Genomic DNA, 27,392 nt, shown 5'->3' with positions numbered 1-27,392 from the left:
AGAGATCCCTCCTGGAGTTGAGAAGCTCTTGTCGACAAAAATAACTCTCAGCCATGCAGGGAAGTGAGGTGCTGACTGGTACCACGAGTGTTCTGATCATTGTGAAGGGCAGACCCATTGAGGACCTTGAGAGGAGACCACAGGATGAGTTGTTAGGGGGAATTAAACGCAGGGGTGCATTCTGTGATATAGTTGGCGTTGGCCTGGGCTATTTCTGTTCCACCGAGCACTCTATAACAATAATTCTCATAAACAGAGCTTCATTTACGTGTGAGACAGGCATTGAGCCTGCCATGCGTTCAAGGTCTGCTTTTTTAAATTTAATCTTTTTTATTTTTTTTCTCTCCTGGACAGCAGCCCTAGAAGAAGCAGCATAGACTCATGGTTAGGAACTCAAGGCAGACCACCTGGATTTGAATCCCATCCTAAACTGCCTACCTAGGTGACCTCTGGCACATTAGTTACCTCCTCCTTCCCTCAGCTTTCTTGTCTGTAAAATGGGGGTAGTATCCTAAAGGATCTTTATAAGGATCCAATCATATTAAGAAAGGCATGAAAACGTGTGTCTGGCATATCCAGTCACTGCTCTATCTGTGCTGGTTGCAATTCTTATCCACCTTCTCTTCTGGAAAAGAAGAAGTCCAGGTTTCCTTTAGGAACTTCATTCTACATTTGGTCCACATAGGTCATTCAGAGGGGGCCCATCCTACTTCTGGTTGAGGGTGAGAGATGGACAAGGAGGGGACTGTTTTCTACAGCTCTGGGACATGGTGCTAGGGTGGGCTAAGTCACGTCAGTCGTGTCTGACTCTTTGTGACCCCATGGACTGTAGCCCACCAGGCTCCTCTGTCCCTGGGATTCTCCAGGCAAGAATACTAGAGTGGATTGCCATGCCCTTCTCCAGGGGATCTTACCGACCCAGGGATCGAACCCAGATCTCTGACACTGCAAGGAAATTCTTTATCATCTGAGCCACCAGATAGCCCTAATCTGCTCTACCCCAACACACTAAGGGACTGGTGTGAAGCCAATAAGCATTTCTCAGGGGCTGTACTGACACTGTTGGAAAAGAAGTTTTCTTTCCGTGGTAACCTCATTTGAAGTTTAGACCCCAAGATGAGTAATACCAGAAGAGAGCCCAATTTGACTGTCATAGGACCCAATGACTATCTTTTCTTTCTCTTTAAACTGGTTCAACTTGACTTTCTATTATGCAACAGAAGATGTCCTGATTAATATTATTATATTAACATTAATTTGTTCTCATTATTGAGTCCTCAATAATAATCCACACATAGCATGCATGACCTATCCCCATTTTCCCAAGGGTGTGACTGGGGATGAGAAAGCTACGGTTACATTTCTGAGATCTTGCAACAAGCAAAGAGCAGAACCAGGATCTATTTGATTCCAAAACTCTTTTGTACTTACATCATTGTTTTTAATTCACAAAGGAAAAAGATCGATCTTTTTACTGATATAGTTTGTTCATTTACCATGAACTTTATACTTGATCTTAGGCCCTGGTGGCTCAGACAGTAAAGAATCTGCCTGCAGTTCAGGAGACACAGGATGGGTCAGGAAGATCATCTGGAAAAGGGAATGGCTACCCACTCTGGTATTCTTGCCTGGAGGATCCGATGGACAGAGGAGCCTGGCAGGCTACAGACCATGGGGTCACAAAGAGATAGACATGGCTGAACGATTAACACTTAGCCAAAAGGCCGAGAAGCAATACCAGAAATCTTTTATAAAGTACAATCATAATTTCTATTTGACACTCTTCTGTTTATCATATAAAAGATGACAGAAACCACCACTGCCCTCAAATCTGAGGATTCCAATAGAAGATCTGAAGTGCAAAGCACTCAAAATCGTGGCATTAAACTAACAGAAGAACATGCGCCTTGCTCTTTCTGCAAAAATCCCCTCCATGATGCCATTCTCTTCTTATTTATCATTCCACTTTTCCCAGCTTTCCTCCATTTTAAAATTGTCACGCAGCAAAATTTGATGCAAGACATATTTTGGTGTGCAGCTACTTGGATTTTAACACATACATAGATTCATTTAATAACCAGAAAATCAGAATTCAAAGCAGTTCTATCACCTAGAAAACTCCTCTGTTACACTTTTGCAGTCACTACAACATTGTCTTTTGAAGTAAATTATATAGAAGTGAACAAAAATGCAAAAGATCTGTTGGCAGCCACCCCCCTCCACCATTTTTAGAGGAGGTTCTTCTCCAAAGTTCATTTCCATCCTCTCCTCTGTGAGGTTCTGAACATACAACTAAAGACACGGAGGTTTATCATCCCTTCTTTTGGCTGGTCCCCAAGTTTAAGTAAAACTGATGTTGGCGGACTCCACATCTAACTCAACTTTTGTCTCCAGCAGACAGCAAGAACAATGCAGGGTCTACTTGTAGTGGGCACATCAAGTCTCACCCAGATCTTGGCCACAAATCCATGCTGAGCAAAGGAGCTGAGTCCCTGAATGAGAGTGATGCTGACCCGTGTTAGCATGCCTGCCCTGAAGGCATTCTTCAGCAGGAGATGGTGGGAACAAGAGTGAGCGCCAAGCTCTGCCAAACCAACCACAGCTGGCGAGCGGCTGCAGACTCGTTTGGAAAGAGATCCTCGCCCAAGAGGAAAAAGAGCTCATAATCTGAAGAAGACTCCGAGTTTTGAGTATGAGGCATAAGATGCAGGAGGTGGCGCAAGAGAAAAGCCAAGCCACAGAGGTCAAGTCTCCGCTGGTGTCAGAGGACACGGCCCCACTCCTTGGCCAGAGACCAGCGCGGCCAGGGCTGACCAGCAGAGGCCTCAGCGCTCATGCATAAGCTGTGAGCAAGGAGACCCCACAGGGTCAGGGCACTGTGTCTCTGCATCTGATCCTTTCACACCATCCGATCCCCTTCCAGATACAACAGGCATCTTTCTCGAATAAAGGACAAACATCCCCGTGTGTCTAAGGCTTTCAGTGCCTGGTCCATGGTTGCTTTCCAGCCCCCTCTCAAGCCACAGGCCTCTATCCACTTCTTAAGACTTGTCATGCTTCTTCCCACAAACCTCCATCTCTGCACCCCACCCAGGAGTCTCTACCTTTTGTCCCTCTTCAATTGCAACTCAAATTATCAATCCCTGGGGATGCTGTAATGTTCATTCCCACAGCTTTGGGGCATCCTGGAGTATCTTCCCGTGTAACGCATACATGCCATCAGCCTTCAACAAAGGACGTTTGGAGCAGAAAAGAAATACAATCTCCAGACACATTCTGTGAGTCTCGCCAAATGGCACTCACTGCAGCAGGCTTTGCTCCTCTCTGCCTTGAGGATCTCATTTCCGTCTTTAATGAGAAACTCTTCCATGACTGCTTCTCATTCTGGGAGAGCCCCTCTGGGTAAGGAGCATGCCTTTCCCTCTGTCTTTGTTCTGCCTGTCAGAGCCCAGAGGACTAATCCCCTCCCACCCCTACAGCGAAATAGCACTGCTAAAAGAAAACCAACCCTGGTGACACTTCTGGGTTCATTTTCAACCTCACTGGCATCTAAGCCTCTGAAATCCAGGAGATTAATTTATTGTCCATGTTGATCAACTCCCTTACTCCTCATGGCAGCCAATAGTAGATAGAGATTTCAGCTGAGCAGATTCTGACATGTTCCTGGGTGAAGCCATCCATGACCCGTGGTTCAGTATCACCAAAACACGTGAGTAGGGTTGATAAACTCTCTCAAAGTCCAGACCATTCTCTTCATCTCCTGTGTGGCTCTAGTAGTTAAGACCCATGCCCTTTTGTCTGCACTCCAGCCTGGACCCCCAATTCCATCCTTGCCTGTTTCTGGTCGCCTTGCAGGCGAGTAGAGTTTGAAACAACCCAAAGGCAAACCCAAACTTCTTCCTTGACTGCAAACCCACCATTAGAAAATGGTGTCTCACTAGATCTTGGTGAGACAAATACAAATGATATTTGTAATCCATATGCAAACTTTTCCTTTATGCATCTGATTTTCATTAAATGAACTCAATCATTGTGTCCTTAACAGATTAAAGAATACTTTTAAAAACTGTAAGTAGATTGTTTTAAAAATAGCTTACTGACATAAAAGGACAGAGCAGGATCCTTTGTCAGAGAAAGAATGTAACCCTCAGTCAAAAGTAAAACAATCACTAAATTATAGCTACATAGTATCGATAGAATTGTTTGTCAAGGGTTATGGGTCTCTCAGTTAAAAAAGTAGAATAACAAATGTGCCCGGGTATTTGTGTTTGTTACAGAAACAAACAAAAAGCAAACAAGACTCCAAACTATGTCTCCTTGATGTAAACCCAAGGTCTGAGAAATAACTGCCAGGAGAACAACGGCATCATTCCTTCACTAAGTGATCCGATCTGCAGACCCCACCATCCATCATCTGAAATCTGAACGTCACACTTGGGCAATGCTGGACCTCAGGAAACATGGTCTTCCTTGGCCAAACATCTTTAACCGGTTTTTGTTTGTTTCTGTTTCTTGTGGGTGGGGGTCCTCTGCACCCCACAGCATGTGGGATCTTAGTTTCCCAAACAGGGAATGAACCCATGCTCCCTTCATTGGAAAAGCTCGAAGTCTTAACTACTGGACCACCAGCAAAGTCCCTACCAAACATCTTTTAAAGGAGGTCACCTGGCATTCCACCCAGACCCACTATTTTTTTTTCAGGGTCCTGGCTGATATCAGCTTGTTCTAATCAAAGCCTTCATCCCCTGCATACCCGCACCTGGCCAGGGCCAGTCTCCGCGGGTCCATCTCTGTATTCTGTCCCCTCTCTCTCCTTTCTCCCTCATGGCTCCCTCTTTGGCTGAGTTAGCCACCCAAAGCTTCAACTACCTCCTTGGTGCCGTATAATTCTGCCCCCATTCAGCAAGGCCATGCCCTCCCTTACTCTCTCTTTCACTGGGAGGGAGATGGACGCAAGGCCCTAGTCCACCGGTGTAATAAACAACACTCTCCTTGACACTCTACCTACTCACTGAGCCAGTCTCCCTTCTGGCCACTCTTGGAGATGCACATTGGACCCTGATCTCCCCTAAAGATGTCACCTTCTTCTCCACCTCTGTGTCTTCGTCTCTGCTGTCCACTCTGCCAAGACAGCCTTCAGCAGACACTGCCCGCCAGGGGCATTACACACACCAGACCTCTTCCTCATCCATGAGACTCAACTTGTACATTTCAAGTCTTGCAAGTCTCATGACTCTTTTCTGAATATATGTTTTATCTAGTTGGCACAGTGATTCAAAACTCAGTAGGATGCTTATATTAACACCCAGATTTCCAAACTGGCTGAGAAAGAGACAGAACTGAACACGCCCTCCCGGCACAGTAGCCCCCACGCAGGGGGCCCCTGCTCTTAAGTTCAAGGCCGCCCGACACGCCATGCAGTCAGCCCCCTACATACGGGCCTTCAAGTTGCAGACTTTCAAAGACGCGAACGGGTGTTTCATCAGCGTCAGGAGTGAGTGAAATCGCACCGCCCTCTCCCATGTTGCTGACGGTCCTTCAGCTCTGCCATCTCCCACTCCCCTCCCTCCTCCAGGCAGTAACTTTTCTTGCCTGTTCACTCGATTCCAACCCCGGTGTGCCAGCTCTTGGACTAGACTACTGTATTTTTCAAGATACTGTATTATATGATTAAAAATGTTTCCTTATTTTTTGTGTTTGCTTTTTTATGTATTATTTGTGTGAAAAGTATTATAAACCTATAACAGTACAGTACTATATAGTCAATCATGTTAGTTGGGGACTTAGGCTAACTTTGTTGGAAATAGTGAAGTGAAAGTCGCTCAGTAGTGTCCGGCTCTTTGAGACCCCATGGGCTATACAGTCCATGGAATTCTCCAGGCCAGAATACTGGAGTGGGTAGCCTTTCCCTTCTCCAGGGATCTTCCCAACCCAGGGATGGAACCCAGGTCTCCAGCATTGCAGGCAGATTCTTTACCAGCTGAGCCACAAGGGAAGCCTAAGAATACTGGAATGGATAGCCTATCCTTTCTCCAGGGGATCTTCCTGACCCAGGAATCGAACCAGAGTCTCCTGCATTGCAGGCAGATTCCTTACCAACTGAGCTCTCAGGGAAGCCCAACTTTGTTGGACTGGCAAATAAATTGGACTTACGAACACACTCTCAGAATGGAACTCGCTTGGATGGAAGGGGTTTACTGTTTTCCCCTACAATTACCCTCTGTCTCACTTCACTAATGTGTGATTCCTGCCTGGATACAGCACAGGTGACTTCGTTATTTCCTGACTTCAGCCAAGCATCTCTTCTTCTGTAAAACATTCCCAAGGTCGACTAGGTCCTACAGGCTGCCCATTTCTCTGAGCCCCCATAACACCTTCCAGGGGGCTCACTGCTTTAAAGACAGCTCATTATCAGTGATACAGAATGTCTGTGGGTGTGGACCCTAGCAAAAACAAAAGAGAAAAGTAGGTGCGACTGACTCAGTTCTCATTCTGTGCCAGGCACTATACACATGGCTTTGCAGTATTATCTTATCACGGCCTCAAATCAACGTTCCAAGTGGATTTTATTATCTCCAGTTCACAGATGGAAAAATGGATTCTGATTCGAAGCACGAAAGGCTCTCAAGGTCAGGTCACGGAGTCGCTACGTGAGAGAACTGGGATTAAAGTCCAGGACTTTGGGCTCCCCTGTTGGCTAAGATCGTAAAGAATCCGCCTGCAGGGACTTCCCTAGTGGCCTAGAGGATAAGAATCTGCCTGCCAATGCAGGGGACACGGGTTCGATCCCTGGTCCAGGAAGATCCCACATGCCTCGGAGTAACTAAGCCTGTGTGCCACAACTACTGAGCCTGTGCTCTAGAAACTGTGCTCCTCAACAAGAGAAGCCACTCCAATGAGAAGCCCTCACACCACAAGGAAGAGTAGCCCCCGCTAGCTGCAACTACAGAAAGCCTGCACAGACAGCAATGAAGACACAGCACAGCCAAAAATAAATAAATTGATTTAAAAAAAAAAAAAAAAAGAATCCGCCTGCAACGCAGGAGACCTGGGTCGGGAACATCCCCTGGAGGAGGAAATGGCAGCCCACTCCAGGATTCTTGCCTGGAGAATCCCATGGACAGAGGAGCCAGGCGGGCTACAGTCCATGGGTCGCAAAGAGTCAGGCACGACTGAGCAGTTAACACTTCCATTGTCCCAGCTCCAGAGTATAAGTGGTTTTAATGGTGGTTCTCTGTTAATGCCAGCTGTGAGCACAGAAATTTTAATCCTTGCACAGATGCTGCGAGAAGAGCAAAACTAGGAACCACACCAGGTCTGTTGGAAACTGAAGCCAGAACTGCATCCTGCTGCCATCATCTCTTGCCTGCAAGACCAGAAGAAATCCTGGTAGTTACACGGCCAGGTCCCAGGGGCACTCCAGAAGGTCAGGCTTCACGAGGCTTTGATAAATCTCCACCATAACTCAGAGCTAAATGTAGGCATCAAAAGGGAGCCCCAGATTGAAGACTAGACTATTTACCTGGCAATGGGTGAAGATACCAGTCCAGGTACAAATGCATCAGTTGGAAACGGCTATTCTTGTATTTTACACATTTAATTCCCTTTAGTGTGTCTGTAAGGCGGTATGTGGAGCTTCCCGGGTGGTGCTAATGGTAAAGAATTTACTTGCCAATGCAGGAGACATAAGAGACATGGGTTTGATCTCTGGGTTGGGAAGATCCCCTGGAAAAGAAAATGGCAGCCCACTCCAGGATTCTTGTCTGGCGAATCCCATGGACAGAGGACTGGCGGGCTACGGTCCATAGGGCCACAGAGGCAGACACGACTGGAGAGACTTAGCACGCACAGCGCGAGGCACATATAGCATCAGGGCTAGGAATACAGCTTCAGAAATGAGAATCTCTGAATTCACATCCTAGCCTGTGATGTAGCTTGAGTGGTCTTGGGCAAATCTTTTAACCTCTCTGAGTTTCCTTGTTTTCACGTCGTATAATGGGGATAACGAAGGTCCCTGGTATATTAGCTGTTGTCAGTATTTGGCGGTACTTCAGGATGCCTGATCCAGGCTAAGTATTGAAACAGGAAATGCTCCAAACTCCCAGCACGCACCGCGGCACCAGAGCATCACCACTCACGCAGCACAGCTTTGCTCGGACCCAATCTGAAACTCGCCTTAACTTTGAAGACCTCTCAAACTTCTTCCATGCAATTTTGTATCAGATGGAAAACTGTGTAGCCTCGCCAAGCCAGGCGGTAAGTGAGGAGAGAAAGCCCTGTCGGTGTTTATAGCCTTTGACAAATGGGCTCTCATCTTCTCCTGACAGTCTCTCCCCCTGGCTGATCCATCAGTTTCTGTTCTCATCACCTGGACCTTGGTCCTCATAATAGTACTGAAATTCAGATGGATTTTACACCACAAATAAAAATGAACTTAAACTCCTCCGTTTCCCACCAGCAACGCAGGTTGTGTAAAGTCAAACGCAGAAGGTTTTGCAAGACCGGGCAGCCACCCAGAGAAATGCGTTACCTGGCATCACCTTGGCTAAACCTGTTTTAGCTCCATGGCCCTGACATGTGGGAGGAGATCTTTTGAGCTCCACTTCCCACTTAGAGGGGGAAAAAAAAGAATCTACCAGCTTTTCAGATCTGCCTGTGACATCCTCTGGGTGATTTTTAGGAAACAGCCAGGAAACCATCCAAGCGCGGGGCCCAGACTCAGGGTCGCTGCTCATGGCTGGGCTAGAAAGCAAAAGAGAAGTGGAAAATGAAACCACACTCCAGTACACACCATGAATCCCTCCATAAACAAGCGGGCAGGCTTCTCCAAGAGACAATTAGCTCACCGTCTGCCGATGGAAAAGAGGTGGCTAGGATACAGAGAAACTGAGAAATGGAGAGCAAAAAAAAAAAAAGATTCTCTCCTTCTGTCAACAGCCTCAGATGGAGCCCAGACCGTACAGACCAGGGAGAGTGGTTTCATGGCTCTTCATTAAGATGAGGGCTCTCTCCACCTCTTGAAACTCACCATTTATCTCCCATCATTCTATCCGGTCTAGGATCAAGGGGAAAATGACTCATCTCAAGGTAAATGGCCCTACCGAGTGGGAGAGACGGGATGAGACACGAAACTAGCGCTCAGTGGCCCAGTCGTGTCTGACTCTCTGCGACCCCACGGACTGCAGCCCTCCAGGCCCCTCTGTCCCTGGGGTTCTCCAGGCAAGAATACCGGAGCGGGTTGCCATGTCCTCCTCTGGGGGATCTTCCCGACCCAGGGATCGAACTCACATCTCCTGCGTTACCAGGTAGATTCATTACCGCTGAGCCACCTGGGAAGTCCCCAGGGACCCTACTAGACACTATCGAAGGCTTGAGATCTTCCGTTTTCTAAAATTCTTCTGTCAAGAAGATACTCAACAATATGTCACACGAACACGCAGATGGAAGCACACAAATATATCCCTGTATACAGAATATAGGGAGGAGAGGTAGCCAAGGAGGAAGGGAGGTGAAAGAAAAGGGAGACAAGGAAAAAAGGAAGCAATTCCTGGGAAGCCATCTAGCCCAATGCGTATCACGTTAAGCTTTCCTAACTAAAGGCAATCGAGCTTCAAAGAAAATGCTGCTAGTTCTCCTCCAGAGCTCTCGGCATTTCGTAAAAATCCACCCAGGGCCAAGGGGCTGTCTCTTAAGAGGCCGGCTGACTTATTATTTTGGCAACTCTGTCATCTCCTGTCATTTCAATTCCACTTTATCAAATTACTGATTTTGCCAGAAGCATTCGGAATGGATAGAGGGGGATGAGCGGGCATGTGTGCGTGCACACACACACACACACACACACACTCATGCAGGAGAGAGTGTCATCACTTCAGTTGTGCAATTTCATAATTACACGTCAGGGTGACAGAAGTACCCACACGGCATCCTAGACAGGGCATCCTAGATGCCGGGGCAGCCGTCTGCCTCCATGACCTCACGCCCCATCTCTGGCTGGAGGGTTGGGGCTGGCGCTTCTCTCCTGAGGGTGGGGGACACTACCCCTCCTCCAGGGGGACTAAATTTCACCTCGACTTTCCCACTGAGAGACAGGACCCTGAGCGGCAGAATTACCTTCTGCATCTCACCCCACTTCCAACCACATTAGGACATCCAGAGAAGGGACAGCCCTGATGTGAGACTCACAAACATTAAAAAAAATAAAAATAAAAAAATCAGAACAGCACTCAGAGGAAGAAAAAAGAAAAATTCTTCTCTTGAACAAAGGGAGTAAAATGCCATGAGAGTGTAAGACGGCAAAAGGTGGAAGAAGGCATGGTGGTGGGTGTGTTGCTAGGAGTCACCACCAGTTGAATACAGTCAAAGGTTTAGTGAATTCACGTGTCATCACGAAACACAGCAGGGCCTTATGGACCCTCCCTCCCATGTCCTCCACCTACTTTTTGTCTGCAGAACAACTTTAGTCAAAGAATACATTTAATCAGAGAAGTGAGAAAAGGCAGAAGCAAAGGAAAACAGTCAAACAGGACCAAACAATACGAGTTTGTCATTAAGCAGAGTCAAGGACCTTTAGTTCCTTCTCAAGGGCAGAAAATAATACTGAGTCATGACCTGTGAGCGGTTTTGCAGATACTGAAACCCCCACCTGGCGGAAAAAGTTAACTACCTGATAACCAATGTGCAGCCATGATAGGAGTCGCCATAATTTTGAGAACTGGCCTCCAGGAAATGGGAACAAACTGGCGCTGGAACTGAAGACTAACCTGAAACAATCGCGATGACACAGCCACCGCCGGACCCATTTCAAGAGGACTGACTGTCAGGGCTGACTGTACTATTTCTGACTTTACCTCCCCCTCTCTGCATATGGACCCCAAAACTCCCCTTTAAAAGGTCCTGCCCACTGATCGTCCCCGAGGAGCTGGCCTTTGGGCATGCGTCCACCCTCACCCCCCGCCCCGCCAGCTGCCGTCCTTGAAATAAAGCAAACCTTTCTTTCCACCAACCGCGCCTCTTTATTGGCTTTAGAATGGCAAGCAGCCGGACCCCTCTCTTTCAGCAGCAGTCACGTGTGGTCAGGGCTGGAAAACAGCAGGCGAGCCCTCCAGACACGAGGCTTCATGAAGTGCCCGACTCAACTCAACTGCCCGTGACAGGGAAGAGGAACTTCAGTGTGTGCGTGTGAGTCTGATACGCTTCTTTGAGAACAGCTGAAGTTACACACAGAATGATCGCCTCTGACTTCTTCCCACCAGTCACCACTAGAGAGCACCCATGGACGTGGGGAGCACTATCGTCATGAACCGTGAGCCAAAGGCGGTTTGGCTGCTGGAGTGGAGTGTGCGACCAGCTTACACGGCCCCCAGAGGTTATCCTCCTTGTTCACTTATCTTGCTGGCGATGGAACTGATGCTGTTTCGACAGCATCAGTCCTTCTGGAATCTTTCCAACACGGCTGGCAAAGAAAGTAAAACAAAAAACAAACCAAAAAAGTAGACACAAACAGGTTTATGAATTCCATTAACATCCAAGGGAAGGACTTCCCTGGTAGTCCAGTGATTTAAAGAATCCGCCCGCCAATGCAAGGGACACAGGTTCAATCCCTGGTCCGGGAAGATTCCACATGCTTCCGGGCAGCTAAGCCCATGCCCCACAGCTACGGAGTCTGCACTCTAGAGCCCCTGCTCCACGAGAGAAGCCGGTGCATGAGAAGCCTTCACACCGAAGGGGCAGCAGCCCCCACTGGCCACAACCAGAGAAAGCCCAGGCGCAGCAACGAAGACCCAGCCCAGGCAAAATAAATAACTAAGTAAATAAATCCCAAGGAAGCGATCCTGAACTTTGGAAGCAGGGCAGGAAACATGCTCTCTCATGTGGTGAGCAGAGTCCCTGGGAACATATTAAAAAAAAAAAAAACGGGGAACACCTCTTCCACCTAAATTCCATTTGCCCAACTCACAACAGGCACGCCGGCAGACACACCGGTTTGTCAACATGCAGCAAATGCCAATATGAATTGTAACACCTTTGCCTGCAAACTAGACAAGACTCAACTGGAACTCAGCTCAGATCATCAGGCTCAAATTTAAGCTACGGTATCATCACTCCTTTCAAAGTATGGAGATTAACCCTCTTTAAGATAATGCATGGTGCCTGTCTTCTATAAAAGCAAATTTTGTTTTGAGAAGTCCTCACTACCTTATTAATCAGCAGATGACTGAGCTAGCACAAAATCAGGGCTGAAAACCTCTGCTTGAAATAATAACTGCCTTCAACAATCATGATACAGTCGCAGAGAGAAGTATCTTTCAAAATTGTAGAACGGTGTCAAAAGTAGCCAAGAGATATGGACCCTCAATCCAGTTACTTGACCTTTTTTATTTTTAATCCAAGGCATTAAAGGTAAAATTTGATCTGCTTGGACGCACTCCTCCATGGAAACTTCTGTGAACTCTTGTCAATAAAAGGAGACCGAAAATATCAAAGGAAAGAACAACTGTCTAGTGGTTGCCTGTCCTGAGCGGGTCCACACAGTGAAACAAGAAGATAAATGGGGGGAAAACTCTAAGATACAAAGCAAATGACCTCCCTTTCCTGCACGGCCCCACAAAACATCAGGAGAATAAGTTTATACCGTAGAAAGTCACTGCTCATGTGACTATGTCATAATAGGAATCAGTACAGGCTCTTTTCCAAGCCAAAATGTATAGATCAGATATATATACATATATACATATATTTACCTATAAATCAGATATATTTATTTTCAGAGGCACACCCTAAAAAGCCCAAGAATATACTTTCTTCTACTATATATGCAATGCTCTATAATTCTGTATCATATATAGCATATTACACATAATAATCAACCAAAATACTCAACTAAAATGTGAAATGAGTTAAGGATAGACGAGCTATTTTCCTGAAAAGAAGCAATGACTAAAATAAAAATCAACACAATTTTTTAACACGTAATTACATTACACAGTCTTCAGTGAACTTGTCAGATCTAACTCAGATTGCAAAGAAAAAAAAAAAAAACAATAGTTTTAAAACGCGATTGGCTTTAAGTGTCTAAAACCAGCACGTGAATCACCTTTGCAAGCCGTCTTCCAGCAAGGCATACCTTCAACACTTGGGTTTAAATCACAGAGATCTTGTTTTGCTTGAAACCAAAAGGATGAAAAATATAGACTTACCTTTCTGTCCTCTATTTCCACACAAGTATTGCAGTCTGCTTTGATATCCTGAGAGGAGGAGAAAAGAAAGAGAGAGAGGACAGGAGTCAGACTTATGGTCAGAAAATGTTCAGCGGTGTCGTTGAAATGCCCTTTAAAATAATAAAAAGCTCATGCTCCTGACGGTTGTTTCTCGAGCCATTGCCCTTTATAGCGCTTTTTAGAAGTATATGCCCTGCTGTTTGCATTAGAGACATATGGATGCCATAGCTAAGCTTTACTGCATGCAGATGTGGGGTGAAGGCAAAGTTATGGATCAGAAGTCACAGCAAAGGGAAATGGATGGCTCATAAAATGATGCTCCCACCTCAGACACCTTTCCTTATATCAGCAGAGATTGCCCTTAGTGGGAATTAGTGTCTCTTGCCCACTCCAGATTTGGGACAGTCAAATCCAGCTTTCTTCAACTCAAAATCATCACTGTCTGTTTTTATCCCTCCTTCCATCCATCCATCCATGCATCCATCCATCCATCTGTCCAGTCATCCATCCAACTGGTCCATCATCTGTCATCCATCCATCCATCCACCATCCATTCATACATCCATTATCCATCCATCACCCATCCATCATGCATCCATCCACAATCCAGCATCCATCCATCCATCCATCTAACTACCATCCTTCTATTCATCTATATTTGTCACATACCTACTTCTTATGCATTTTTCTTGTTGCTTTGGCATGTAAAGGTGACAAGAAAAAAAACATGGTTTCAGCCCTCAAGGAACTCCCAAGTTACACAAAACGGCACATACACAAGCAATTGTGATACTCATTTACTCATTCAAAAGATATACATTCAGCACCTATTTCTTGCCAAGTCTTGCTCTAGGCATGGAAGACCCAACATACAAAACACAGGAAGGTCCTGCCCTAATGATGCTCACATTTTGCTGGAAAAGACAGAAAGCAGAAAAGAAACATCAATAATGTTTGATGTTTTAGAAGAGGAAATGTTCCACAAAGAGAAATAAAGCAGGGAGAAGGGGATGGAGTTTGATCCCTCGGTTGGGAAGATCGCTGGAAGAGGAAATGTCAACACACTCCAGTATTCTTGCCTGGAAAATCCCATGGACAGAGGAGCCTGGGGAGCTACAGTCCAGGGGGTCACAAAGAGCTGGACACGACTTAGTAACGGAGCATGTAGGGAGTGGGAAATGCTGAGGGTAAAGGAGTAAGATTTTAAATTTGAAGAGAACTGGCAACTGAATAAAGGCTTGAAGGCAGCTGGGGGATGAGCCATGCTTGTGGCCATCTGGGAAAGAGTATCTCAGAAGAGGAAAGAACATGCGCAGAGGCCCTAAGGGGGCAATGGGGCGGACAAGGTCAAGAGGTGGGAGGTCTCTGTGGCTGGAGGGAAGCATGTTAGGGAAATAGTGGGAGGTGACATCGGTAAGGAACCACCCAGAGTTACTTTTGTTCTTATTTCGAAGGCTTCCCAGATGGCGCTAGTGGTAAGGAACCAATCTGCCAAAGCAGCAGATACAGGAGATGTTGGTTTGATCCCCGGGTTGGGAAGATCCCCTGGAGGAGGGTACATCAACCCCCTCCAGTATTCTTGCCTGGAGAATCCTGTGGACAGAGGAGCCTGGCGGGCTACAGTTCATAGGGTGGCAAAGAGTTGGACACGACTGAGTGACTGGCATATTTCACTCAGCATCACGCCTTCACCCATGCAGTAGTATGTCTCAGGACTTCTTTCCTCTTTGAGGCTGGATTATATTCCACTGTATGGAGAGACCACATTTTGTCTATCTACTCTATCCCCTGGGTAGACACGGGGTCATCTTCACATTCTGGTTATCGTGAATAGCGCTGCTATGAACATGGGTGTACACACGTCTGTTCAAGTCCCAGCTTTCAGTCCTTTTGTGTATACATCCAGAAGTTGAACTGCTGAATTACATGCTAATCTCAGGCTTAAGTCTTTGAGGAGCCGCTATACGGTTTCCCACAGTGGCTGCAACATTTTACTCTCCTGCAAGCAACGAGCAAGGTTCCAGTCTCGCCACATCCTTGCCCACGGTTCATCATTTTCACTCAGAGGTTGTGAAGAGAGCGCAGGTGTTAGCTGCCTTTTACTCTATTTATTTTTAGTGTTGACTCTGCTGGATCTTTGTCACTGCAGGCAGGCTCTTCTCTGGTTGTGGCCAGAAGGGGCTGCTCCCTCATTGCTGTGTGTGGCCTTCTCCCCATGGTGGCTTCCGCTGTTGCAGACCAGGGCTCCAGATGCACAAGCTTCAGCAGTCGTGGCTCATGGGCTTCGTTGCTCTGCATGATGTGGGACCTTCCCAGACCTGGGATTCAACCAGCGTCCCCTGTGTTGCAAGGCAGACTCCCAACCACGGGACCAACAGAGAAGCCTTTAGCTGGCTTCTGTTTAAACAGAAGAGACAGCTGGGGGCCAAAAGTGCAAGTGGGGAGTCAAGTGTGGGGGCTACTGCGGGAATTCAGGTGGAAGGTGATGGTGATGGCAAGGTGGGCGGGCAGGGGAGGCAAGGAGTCACAGTCAGAGAGTGGACAGATCAACAGGCGTCCTCAAAGCCTGGGTGTGGGAGGCGGGGAAACGACGGGGATCAAGGACTATTCCAAGGTTTCCGGTCTGAGGATGCTAGTAATGGAGGTGCGGGAGGGGCAATGCAGGTGAGGCAGGAAGGTGAAGGCATCTACAAACAATGGCACCTCTGTCCACTATAAGTGAGGTCGACAGCCCTGTTTATTCTCTCCCTCTCGGGTTGGGTTGTTCTGCAGATGCGTCACCAGGACACGGTGGATGCAAGTGCAAGGCTATCACCATAGTGATATACCCAGCACCCAGGTCCACGTGAATCAAGAGTGGACCCAGAGGAGACAATGTCGCAGGGAGATTTTGTTTTCTTTGTAACAGACTATTTTTCTACCAGCAAAGTGGGATAGAACCTGTGAACAGTGAAGGCATGTCCCTTTGGGGCCAGCAACTGTGTGGGGTGTTTTTCACACCTGCCTCTAAATTTCCCCACATGAAACAAGGTTAGGATTACTTAGTATTTGTTTGTTTTTGTTTTTTAACTATAGTGATGTATAATATTATATTAGTTTCAGATATACAGCATGGTGATTCAGGGATTCTTTTTTTAAAGATCGTGCTCCATTAAAAGCTATAGTAAGACAATGGCTGTAATTCCGTGGGTTATACAGTATATCCTTGGTGCTTATGTATGGTTTACAAGTATTTCTTAATCTGTGTGTCTAACCTGTCCCTCTGCTTTCCTTCTTCCGTTTGCTAATCATCGGTTTGTTTTCTGTGCCTGTGAGTCTGTTTCTCTTTTGCGTCACATTCATTTGTTTGGTTTTTCTTGTTGTTGGTGCTATTCAGCTGCTCAGGCGTGTCCAACTCTTTGAAACCCCATGGACTGCAGCACGCCATGCCCCGCAACCCATCACCAGCTCCCAGCGCTTACTCAAACTCATGTCCATTGACTCAGTGATGCCATCCAACCATCTCATCCTCTGTCATGTCTTTCTCCTCCCGCCTTCAATCTTTCCCAGCATCAGGTGGCTAAGTATTGGAGTTTCAGCTTCAGCATCAGTCTTTCCAATGAATATTCAGGACTGATTTCCTTTAGGATGGACTGGTTGGATCTCCATGCAGTCCAAGGGACTCTCAAGAATCTTCTCCAGCACCATAGTTCAAAAGCATCAATTCTTCAGTGCTCAGATTTCTTTATGGTCCAACTCTCACATCCATACATGACGACTGGAAAAACCATAACTTTGACTAGACAGACCTTTGTTGGCAAAGTAATGTCTCTGCTTTTTAATATGCTGTCTAGGTTGGTCATAGCTTTTCTTCCAAGGAGCAAATGTCTTTTAATTTCATGGCTGCAGTCACCAGCTGCAGTGATTTTGGAACCCTCAAAAATAAAGTCTCTCACTGCTTCCATTGTTTCCCCATCTATTTGCCATGAAGTGATGGGACTGGCTGCCATGATCTTAGTTTTTTGAATGTTGAGCTATAGGCCAACTTTTTCATTCTCCTGTTTCACTTTCATCAAGAGGCTCTTAAGTTCTTCACTTTCTGCCATAAGGGTGGTGTCATCTGCATATCTAAGGTTACTGAATTTCTCCCAACAATCTTGATTCCAGCTTGTGCTTCATCCAGTCTGGCATTTCACATGAAATGTGAAATGTACTCTTCATTTAAGTTAAATAAGCAGGGTGACAATACACAGCCTTTCCCAATTTGGAACCAGCTGTTCCATGGAACAGCTGGTTGGAACCTGTTGTTCCATGTCCAGTTCTAACTGTTGCTTCTTGACCTGCATACACATTTCTCAGGAGATAGGGCAGGTGGTCTGCTATTCCCATCTCTTGAAGAATTTTCCAGTGATGCTGGAAAATTCTGGTGACCCACACAGTCAAAGAATTTGGCATAGTCAATAAAGCAGAAGGAGATGCTCTTCTGGAACTCTCTCGCTTTTTCGATGATCCAGTGGATGTCGGCAATTTGATCTCTGGTTCCTCTGCCTTTTCTAAATCTAGCTTGAATATCTGGAAGTTCATGGTTCATGTATTGTTGACACCTGGATTGGAGAATTTGGGGAATTACTTTGCTAGCATGTGAGATGAGCGCAATTGTGCAGTACATTGAACATTCTTTGGCATTGCCTTTCTTTGGGATTGGAATGACAATTGACCTTTTCCAGTCCTGTGGCCACTGCTGAGTTTTCAAAATTTGCTGGCATATTGAGTGTGGCACTTTCACAGCATCATCTTTCAGTATTTGAAATAGCTCAGCTGGAATTCCATCACCTTCACTACCTTTGTCCGTAGTGCTGGTTCCTAAGGCCTACTTGATTTTGCATTCCAGGATGTCTGGCTCTAGGTGAGTGATCACACCATCGTGATTATCTGGGTCATGAAGATCTTTTTGTATAGCTCTTCTGTGTATTCTTGCCACTTCTTCTTAATATCTTCAGCTTCTGTTATGTCCATACCATTTCTGTCCTTTATTGCTGCAAGTGGCATTATCTTTTTTCTTTTTATGGCTGAGTAGTATTCCATTGTATTATATACATTTTATTATATTATATACACTTTGTATTATATTATATCCATTGTATATTGTATACATTGCATATTGTATTACATACATTGTATTACACACACACACACACACACACACACACACACACTTACAGAGAGATCCTGAATCAGAACCCACATTTTAACAAGTGTTGTGGACAGAATGGTTGTATTTCCCAAATGCATAGTTTGAAGCCCTTGAACCCCAAGTTGTCTGTCTTTAGAGATGGGCCTCTAAGAACATAATTAAGGTTCAATGAAGTGTAAGGATGGGACCCTGATGTAATAGGATTAGTGCCCTTATAAGAAGAGACACTCAAGTTCCAATACTTTGGCCATTGGATGTGAAGAGCCGACTCGTTGGAAAAGACCCTGATGCAGGGAAAGATTGAGGGTAGGAGAAGAAGAGGGTGTCAGAGGATGAGATGGTTGGATGGCATCACTGATTCAATGGACATGAGTTTGAGAAAACTCCGGGTGATAGGGAAGCCTGGCCTGCTGCAGTCTGTGGGGTCACAAAGAGTCAGACATGTCTTAATGACTGAACACCAACAAGAAGAGGCACCAGAGGGAAGACATCAGAGAGCTTCTCTGATCTCTCTGCACTCATGAACCAAGAAGAGGCCACACATGGACATAGCGAGAAGATGTTATCTGCTTGTTAGGAAGAGAACACTCACCAGAACTTGGACTATACTGACACCCTGATCTGAGACCTTCAGCCTCCAGACCTTCAGCAAAATAAATTTCAGTTGTTTAACCACCAGTCAGATTAAGACAGTGAGATACCCCGGACGATCTGAGAAGCACAGTTGGAGGGCATGGAGTCACACTTTTTCCACTGAGACTCCTAATTCAACAACTGAGGTCTGACTGACCTTGCAGGCAGAGGAGTGACCCTGCCTCCAACTAAGAATTCTCTTTGAGGTCATCCTCTAAGGCAGTGGGCCCCAACCATTTTGGCACCAAGGACAGGTTTCATGGAAGACAGTGTTTCCAAGGACGGGGGGTGAGGGAGAATGGTTTCAGGATGATTCAAGGGTATTGCATTTATTTCTATTATTATGACATCAGCTCCAATTCAGATCACCAGGCATTAGATACTGGAGGTTAGGACCCTACTCTAAGGAACATGAAGAGAAAGTAGAGATTAGTTTGGTATGGGAGAGATGAAAGTGCAGATTGTTTAAACCTAGGTGATATTATCTAGAAAACAGGCAGGCAAAAGCAGTTCTCTGCCTGTTGGATGCCATTCTGACCAGGGGAAACACGCGTTTTCTTTCCTTCCTCAAATGAAACTATGACGAGTTTGCAAGGATGAATCCATATCCGATTTTGATTTACCCACACAGAAATGGCAGGTGTTAATCAACTAAGGAACAAAATCAATAAACCCAAGGCAGGATTTTTGTTGTTGTTTTTTCAATCTGCCACCAAGGACCCACGCCAGGGACAGAAAAAGCCATCTGGCAAGATCCAAGCTCTTGCCATTTCCCGAAGATTATTCAATTTATTCTTGTCAGGATTAATTTACTTAAGCCCACGCTGGAATTTTTATTTAGATGATACTGTTGGTTTGTCATCTGCTGCAGAACAACGCGGGAGGCGCCCCAGGGGACACGCACTTGCTTCTGAACAATGTTGGACTCAAATTGGAAAAATGTCACTTTGGCGGGAACAAATTAAGGTTCGGATCGCTCTGCAGAGAGTGGGCGTCTGCAGACTACGGGCTTCGACCTGACCTTTTCCAAGCCAGAGGAGTCGAGGAAGTACTTTGTTTGATGGCTTCGCTTGGGGGAACAGATCAAGTGCTCAAGTGCTAAGTATGAATCTGTAGCCCTAGACTCATCACCAACAATCAAATTTCCCTAGAGGAGTCAGCCATGCTTCTTGCGGTACCTGGGAAACCCTGAACAGTGATGAACTGCCAAAGTAGATGGAAACCCACACGTGCTATGGAATCATAAAGCTCGGATCCATATCACTGGGCTCCCCCAGCAGGGCCTCAGTTTCTCCGCCTGTAAAATAAAGGTAATAATAATAATAACAGCTGCCTCCCTTGTTGTGAGGCATATCGACCATGGTCTCAGCTGACAGCAAGCCATCAAGACCTGTTAACTATTGTCAGTGGCCTCCTCTGAACGTCTTTGGGAGACCCGGTTCTGAGTGGAGTCCCTGAGAACTTCAAAAACAGTTCTATTTTTAAAGTTTTCTCTCCAGAGGCTTCTGAGTTCCTCTGGCTTTCAGACATCAAAGCGTGCACGTGTCTGTTCTTTTCAGAAGCTGTTTCATCTCCCAAGAGATATTTCTTTTCTTCTGCATTTTTCGTGTCAGTTCTTTCTGACGATTTTTGTAGGTCAGGGTTATTTCTGTCCACCGTGCAGGAGCAGCATCATCCTGCATCGCAGGTCAGCATCATGCAGGGCTCCGAAGAGCCCAGAAGGCAAAGGGCTCAGCCAGAAGGTGGAGAGACACCCTGATCAGTGAGATTCTGGAGGCCTTGGGAGACTCAGAAGCTAGGAGCCTGTAGGGGGCTCCCCAGGTGGCATTAGTGGTAAAGAACCCACCTGCCAATGCAGGAGACATGAGATGAGGGTTTGATCCCTAGGTCAGGAAGATCCGGGCATGGCAACCCACTCCAGTATCCTTGCCTGGAGAATCCCACGAGCAGAGGAGTCTAAACAACAACAATCCTGGGGATCACTTTACATGACTGGTCATAAGTACACACACTCGCTTCTAAGAAAGTTCGCTCGTCTGTAGGGGACTTATTGTGTTTCTTTTCCTCTCGTCATCTGTCTTTGTTACCGGGATTTTCTGCCAAAATCCTAGGAAGGTAGAAGGAAAATTATTCCCCCTCCTCCTCCCGTAACATTGATTCAGAATTTTAAATGCACTTTTGAATTCTTTTTTTGGGCGTAAGAGCTCTTACGCCCAGGGTCCCCTGTGTTTTCAGAGTCCAGGCCCTGGAACTGTCCTAAAAATGGATGATTTCAGTTATTAATCCTGGAAGGGCAATGAAAAGAAAAGAGCAGGGCCCTTATTTCTCAGTAAGAGCTGTTGTCATCCAGTCGCTAGGTCGTGACTGACTCTTTGCGACCCCATAGACTGCGGCCCTGCCAGGCTCCTCTGTCCATGGGAGTCTCCAGGCAAGAACATTGGAGCAGGTTGCCATCTCATTCTCCAGGGGATCCTGACCTGGGGATCAAATCCCCATCTCTTACATTTCCTGCGTTGGCAGGTGGGTTCTTTACCAATGAGTCACCTGGGAAGCCCATGTAAGGGTTAAGTAAGGCTAATATATCATTGACACGCCATTGCTCTCCTGGACTTGGATACAAAGTCCCAGAGTTTTTAAGGGAAATACCTGAGGCTCAAGTCATCTCTTGGGAGCTGGGGGAAACACAGCCAAAGACTCAGCTGAGAAGTCCAAACAGGGCTTATGATCAATTGCTCTTACAAACGGAAGAAATCCACGTGTTTTGTTCTTTCTTTTCAAACAGAAAACAAATGCTATGGCAAGACAGTTTAGAATACCGAGAAGCAATGCATTACACCATCATATTAAAGAATTCAAAAGTGCATTTAAAATTCTGAATCAACGTTACGGGAGGAGGAGGGGGAATAATTTTCCTTCTACCTTCCTAGGATTTTGGCTGAAACTCCAGGTAACAAAGGCAGATGACGAGAGGAAAAGAAACACAGTAAGTCCCCTACAGACCAGCCAACTGTCTTAGAAGCGTGCGTGCCTACTCAGGACCAGTCCCGAAAGGCAGTTCACGTGTTCGGCGTGCGTTGTCACGTGCGCGCATCGTCTACAAGCTGCTGTGTCTTTGTGTATAGAGCACAGTAGGATATGATCTTTATTTCCAGCCCAGGATGCAGAAGCAGTTACGAAAGCTGCAGAGACGGAGCTGGTACTGCGAACAAGCGCCAAGAATCAGAAGCCCAGAGAAACGGCTGAGAGAGACAAGGAGGAGGAACTGAAGGCCTGGAAGAGCGTCAGGATGCAGGAAACGGTGCGGGGCGGCCGCTTTGCTGAGCGGGCCCTGTTAGGGTTTGCGGCTCAGGGCCTGAAGCTACGAGGGCACACGAAGGCTGCGGCGGCCATCCAGAAGGCCATCCACGGTGAGCAAAAAAGCCCCACCGCCCAGACATCACCGAATTGTTTGCTTCAAGACGGTGGATGGAGCTGAACCCGGCGAGGAACCAGAAGCCGTGACGCCCGCGTCCGGCGTGAGTGAAACGCAGCTCGCCCCCGTGCGGCGGGGCTGACGGTCCTCAGCTCCCGCGTCTCCCGGCCCCTCTCCGCCCTCGTCCTTCTCACCTGTTCACTCCATGCCCGCCCCTGTATGCCAGGTGCTGGCTATGGTGCTTCTCAGGATACTAGGCTGTTTTCTTTATTACTATTTTTTTTTAAACGTAGCATTTGTGTGACAACTATACACTACTCTAAACTATTATAGTTCTACAAAGCTGGCTCTATCAATTGCGTACCCAGGCTAACTTGGTTGGACTTCCGGACAGACTGGACTTAAGAACACCCTCTGGGAATGGAACCTGTTGGCATGCAGAGGATTTACTGGAATCCGGCTTTTTCATCTTTGCCTCCTGAACACGGGAGAAAGACCCAGGAAAAGTAACTGCCAGAAATGGGCCATCCACCCCTGAAGGACCCTCTTCAGCCAAAAAAGGACCTTAGGGTTGGGATGCTGGTTATCAGGGAAAGCGCAGTAAACAAGGGTGTGGCTGTGATGGAGGCTTAAGCTCTTGCCTTCTCCCGCGCCACAAGGGTTTCTAGAGACTTAGCGTCCTCTTTCTCTATGGAGAGGGAGATATTGTTACAAATGGAGATTTTTCCCCTCCCTCTCAAAAAGCCAGCTTCTACTCTGTTTTCAGAGATACTTCAGTATTTGTGGCCTCTCAAAAATAACCATTCCCCAGTAATCCTCCAACATTCACTGGAAAAGACCCTGATGCTGGGAAAGATTGAAGGCAGGGGGAGAAGGGGGCACCAGAGGATGAGATGGTTAGATGGCATCACTGACTCGATGGACATGAATTTGAGCAAACTCTGGGAGATAGTGAAGGACAGGGAAGCCTGGTGTGCTGCAGTCCATTGGGACACAAAGAGTCAGACACGGCTTACCGCCTGAACAACAACAATAATCCTTCTGGCAAGGAAGCAAATTTGGGCATGGTGTAGTCTCTTCCCTTTTAATTATAAATGGTTTCCTTCCAAATAGCATTTTTTCCCCAAGAGCTTGGACACTTACTGTTCTGAACATTACAATTATTTCTAGTTTAAAAGAAGCCAACCAGTTATGGGTTTAGCATCTAGCATTTAGAACATTATTGGTGATTTATTGCAACCTGACTCTTTGTTTTGACCTCCACAAAGACTCAGACTTTGAAAATAACTATAAGGTATAAGGACCACTGGCTCAACATTTCCATTTTGCAGAAGAGAGGAAAAAAAAAAAAACAGTATCAAAGAGACAGAGGGTGGGGAATTGGCTTTGATAGTTTGAGATAAGAGGGGTTGAAATCCATCTGGTCTACCAGCTATGTATTTCAGACTTTCCTCAATAACATATACTGTCCTGGAATCCAAATATTTAAATCAATGTTCTAAATTTAATTGCCTTATTTAAAGAAGATTCTGCCCTACTTAAAAAAAAAAAAAAGATAAAAAGCTGAGTGTCTTGCAACCAGAGTTGGTGCGAGTTAGATATCCTCAGTCTGTGTTCACTCAACTCCAAGGACTAAGATTCAGACAAGGCCACTGGAATACATGGAGATCAGTACACAATGGTCACACACTGGCATATTGTACCCACTTCTTAACACCTCCATTCACAAATTTACTCAGCCCCTGCAATATAAGATACGGCCAGCAGATGGCAGCAAATAACCATGCAAAATATCAAAAGCACCAAGCACTATACCAGAACATCAAATTCATTGGGTCTGTAAACTTATTGAAATATCACAATCTTTCTGCTCCCTCAAAACTTAAGCCTTAAATGACTATATGTTTTAATTAATAAGCCTTAATTACTTGCCAGGAATGTGATCATTTGAGGCGATCTTTTATTAGTATGTGTTTAAGGTTCTGTGTTTCAAGGTACAGGATATTCTGAAAGCGTTAAGTTCCATTTAAGCTCGAAGAAGGCTTAGAATTTAAGAGCTATTTCTCCTGAAATAATACAAATGGCAGAAGTGCATGTCAACTAAGATCTCAACATAAATCCATTGAACCAAGACTACTCTAGTAGGCTAGGTCAGAAATCAAAGGTGCTAAATTTATAAAGATTTGGAGGAATTTTAAGGGGGGGTGTTTTCTTTTGGGGGGCAGCAGCAAAGACCACAGAAATATTTGCAAACCTAGCTCTTATGCATATAAAGATAGGAGGGAATTTGTCTTGGAACCTCAACTTCTTTGAGAATTACACCTTCAGCCCCACAAATTACTTTGTTCTCTTCATTCTATGCTCTTTGCAGCTCAGTTATCAGGGGAAGAGAGCAAGTTGGCAGAAGCTTGGCAACACAGGGCTGCTGGCTCAGCACAATTAAATTTGACACCGTGGAAGGCAGCCCCCTCTCAGGTAGGAGCAATATGTCAGAGAGGTGAGCTCAAACCCAGGGTCTGTTTGCAAATAACAGTTATGCATTGGCATCACAGCAGGAGTTTAATGAGAGCGCTTTTAATTAACTGTAAAAGTAATTACCCATATTAGATGTAAATCGCACTTGTTTTTACATGAGGTGAATAATTTCAGTGCAGCTTTTAAGAATAATACTTCTGGAGGAGCTGTCAGCTGCAAACTCTTAACAAGTCTGCTTAAAAACAGGATCGAAAAGAAAAACATCATCCCCGGAAGCCCAGGATTTGTCACCTGGCTTCTGTCAGCTCTGTTGGTTCTCTTTGAATTCATATCAAGACCCAGCGTCGAAAAACACATCTATAGCTGTACAGTCAGAGAAGCACCCCAGCAAAAGGTGACACATCTTGCAAGGTTTTTTTTGGGGGTTCATTTTTTAACTTTTGGCCCACTGGATAATCCCCACCTTCCCTGGGGCTTCCCTGGTGGTGTAGTGGTACAGAATCCACCTGCAATGCAGGAGACCTGGGTTCGATCCCTGTATCAGGAAGATCCCCTGGAGAAGAAATGGCAACCCACTCCAGTATTCTTGCCTGGAGAATCCCATGGACAGAGGAACCTGGTGGGCTCCAGTCAACGGGGTCGCAAAGAGTCGGACAGAACCGAAGCAACTTAGCGCGCATGCTCGCACGCAGCGAACCTCCTATCTGAACCGCAGTGAAGCATAAACAGCTAGCATAGAGTTTGCAAATACAAAATTACCGGGTAATTATTTATATTTGGATAGGCACCTTCATTAAGGGATTTGAGGATGCAATTATCAAATTGAAGTTTAGAGCACTCCAGTTAGGCAACTTTACAGAAGACGAGGAAGTCAGGATGCAGACAGGCGAGCTTACACCCGCCTTCTGTCAGCCAGTGGCTTGGTAGCCGCTCGGGTCCCTTCTAAAAAGACACTCGGTCTTCTGCTTGAATAGTGTGTCTGCTGTGGAGATATCTTCCCGTCCATGGCCTCCTTTGGGTAGCTGCTGCTGGGTTGTTATTGACACCTACTTTTATGCTTTGCCTTAAAACGGCCCCTAGAGGGCGCCACAGCAGGAAATATGCTGGTTTTATAAGATGCCCAGTGAACTCATCTGGTTCAAGGTCAACCAAAAGGAGCCAGAGCTGGAAACTGCATGTCCCATGGGGAGTTTTTATTTCCTTCTATGGAGCCCCATGTTTTTCCCCTATTTTTGTTGTTTAGTCGTTGTGTCTGGCTCTTTGCGACCCCATGGACTTCTCTGACCATGGAATTCTCCAGGCAAGAATACTGGAGCGGGTTGCCATTTCCTTCTGCAGGGGATCTTCCAGAATCTTCCAGGGATCGAACCTATGTCTCCTGCATTGGGAGGCAGCTTCTTTACATCTGAGTCACTGGGGAAGCCCCAGTGTTAGCATTAAGTGAGATAAAAATACGTAAAGAGCTGTCACGTAGTTAGGGGTGAAAAATGCTTGTTATTAGAGTTGCAATTTAAAATTTCATTATCTTTATCTATATTCATTGCCTATTATCCTGTACATTATATACCGAAGAGGAGCAGAATCAGCCACCCCAAAGGGTGCCACTTTAGCATACTGATTACTTGAATTAAAGTTCCTTCAGAAGCATCCAGCAATCCTCCTTTGTCCCCTGAAAGCAGGAAATAAGTCTTCCATGCGAAAGGCACCCTCCCTGGACCAGGAGGGTAGACAGCATCCTTGTTACCAGAGACAGAATTCAGAGGCAAGAAAGCTGCATCAACAAACCTCATCACTACCTCAGTAACTTACCACCCGAAGCCCAAACTTCTTCAGCTTGTCAGTTCTTCACAAACGTGGTGTTTCTCTGCCTAAAAGGCATGAAAGCTGCCTGCTTTGGTCACGTCTTTGAGACTCATATATTTATGAACGCCCACAGTGGTCGCTCAGTCGTGTCCAATTCTTCACGACTTCATGGACTGCAGCCCGCCAGGCTCCTCTGTCCATGGGGATTCTCCAGGCAAGAATACTGGAGTGGGTTGCCATGCCCTTCTCCAGGGATCTTCCCAACCCAGGGATCGAACCCGAGTCTCCTGTATTACAGGCAGATTCTTTACCATCTGAGTCACCAGGAAAGCCCCCTAGGAGCTTGAAATTAAATTTGCTATTCTCTAATTAATCTGTTTTTAGGGTTAATTAATTATTAGGATGGGCTTCCCCCACTGGCTCATATGGCAGAGAGTCTGCCTGCAGTGTGGGAGACCTGGGTTTGATCTCTGGGTCAGGAAGATCCCCTGGAGAAGATCTCCTGGAGAATTATTAGGATCGTCAAAGATCCAAGAAGGGGAGGAAGGAAAGGCTTTCCTCTCCTTCAGTGTGGGCATCAACACGGGACTCCTCATGGGCGAGACCCTGTTCCCTCTAAGGGAATGCTGCATCTGGGAACCCTGAGCCCCCCGACAAGTCTGGGCAGAAAGTAAGA

The 27,392-nt window shown here is 46.1% G+C and overlaps 1 protein-coding gene across 13 annotated transcripts in view; it reads right to left on the bottom strand.

Annotated features, from left to right (window-relative positions):
* RBFOX1 (RNA binding fox-1 homolog 1) overlaps positions 1 to 27,392 on the bottom strand; it is a 1,671,014-nt gene that overhangs the window by 1,042,536 nt on the left and 601,086 nt on the right. For all 13 annotated transcript variants that reach the window (XM_043914258.1, XM_043914265.1, XM_043914257.1 and 10 more), the window contains one exon: positions 13,200 to 13,247. In XM_043914258.1, the coding sequence (XP_043770193.1) occupies positions 13,200 to 13,247 (48 nt within the window). The remainder of the gene's footprint in view (positions 1 to 13,199; positions 13,248 to 27,392) is intronic.

The sequence above is a fragment of the Cervus elaphus genome, chromosome 10 (assembly GCF_910594005.1).
Source record: "Cervus elaphus chromosome 10, mCerEla1.1, whole genome shotgun sequence".
In the NCBI taxonomy this organism is placed as follows: domain Eukaryota; kingdom Metazoa; phylum Chordata; class Mammalia; order Artiodactyla; family Cervidae; genus Cervus; species Cervus elaphus.
This window is presented reverse-complemented; position numbering and strand designations above follow the sequence as displayed.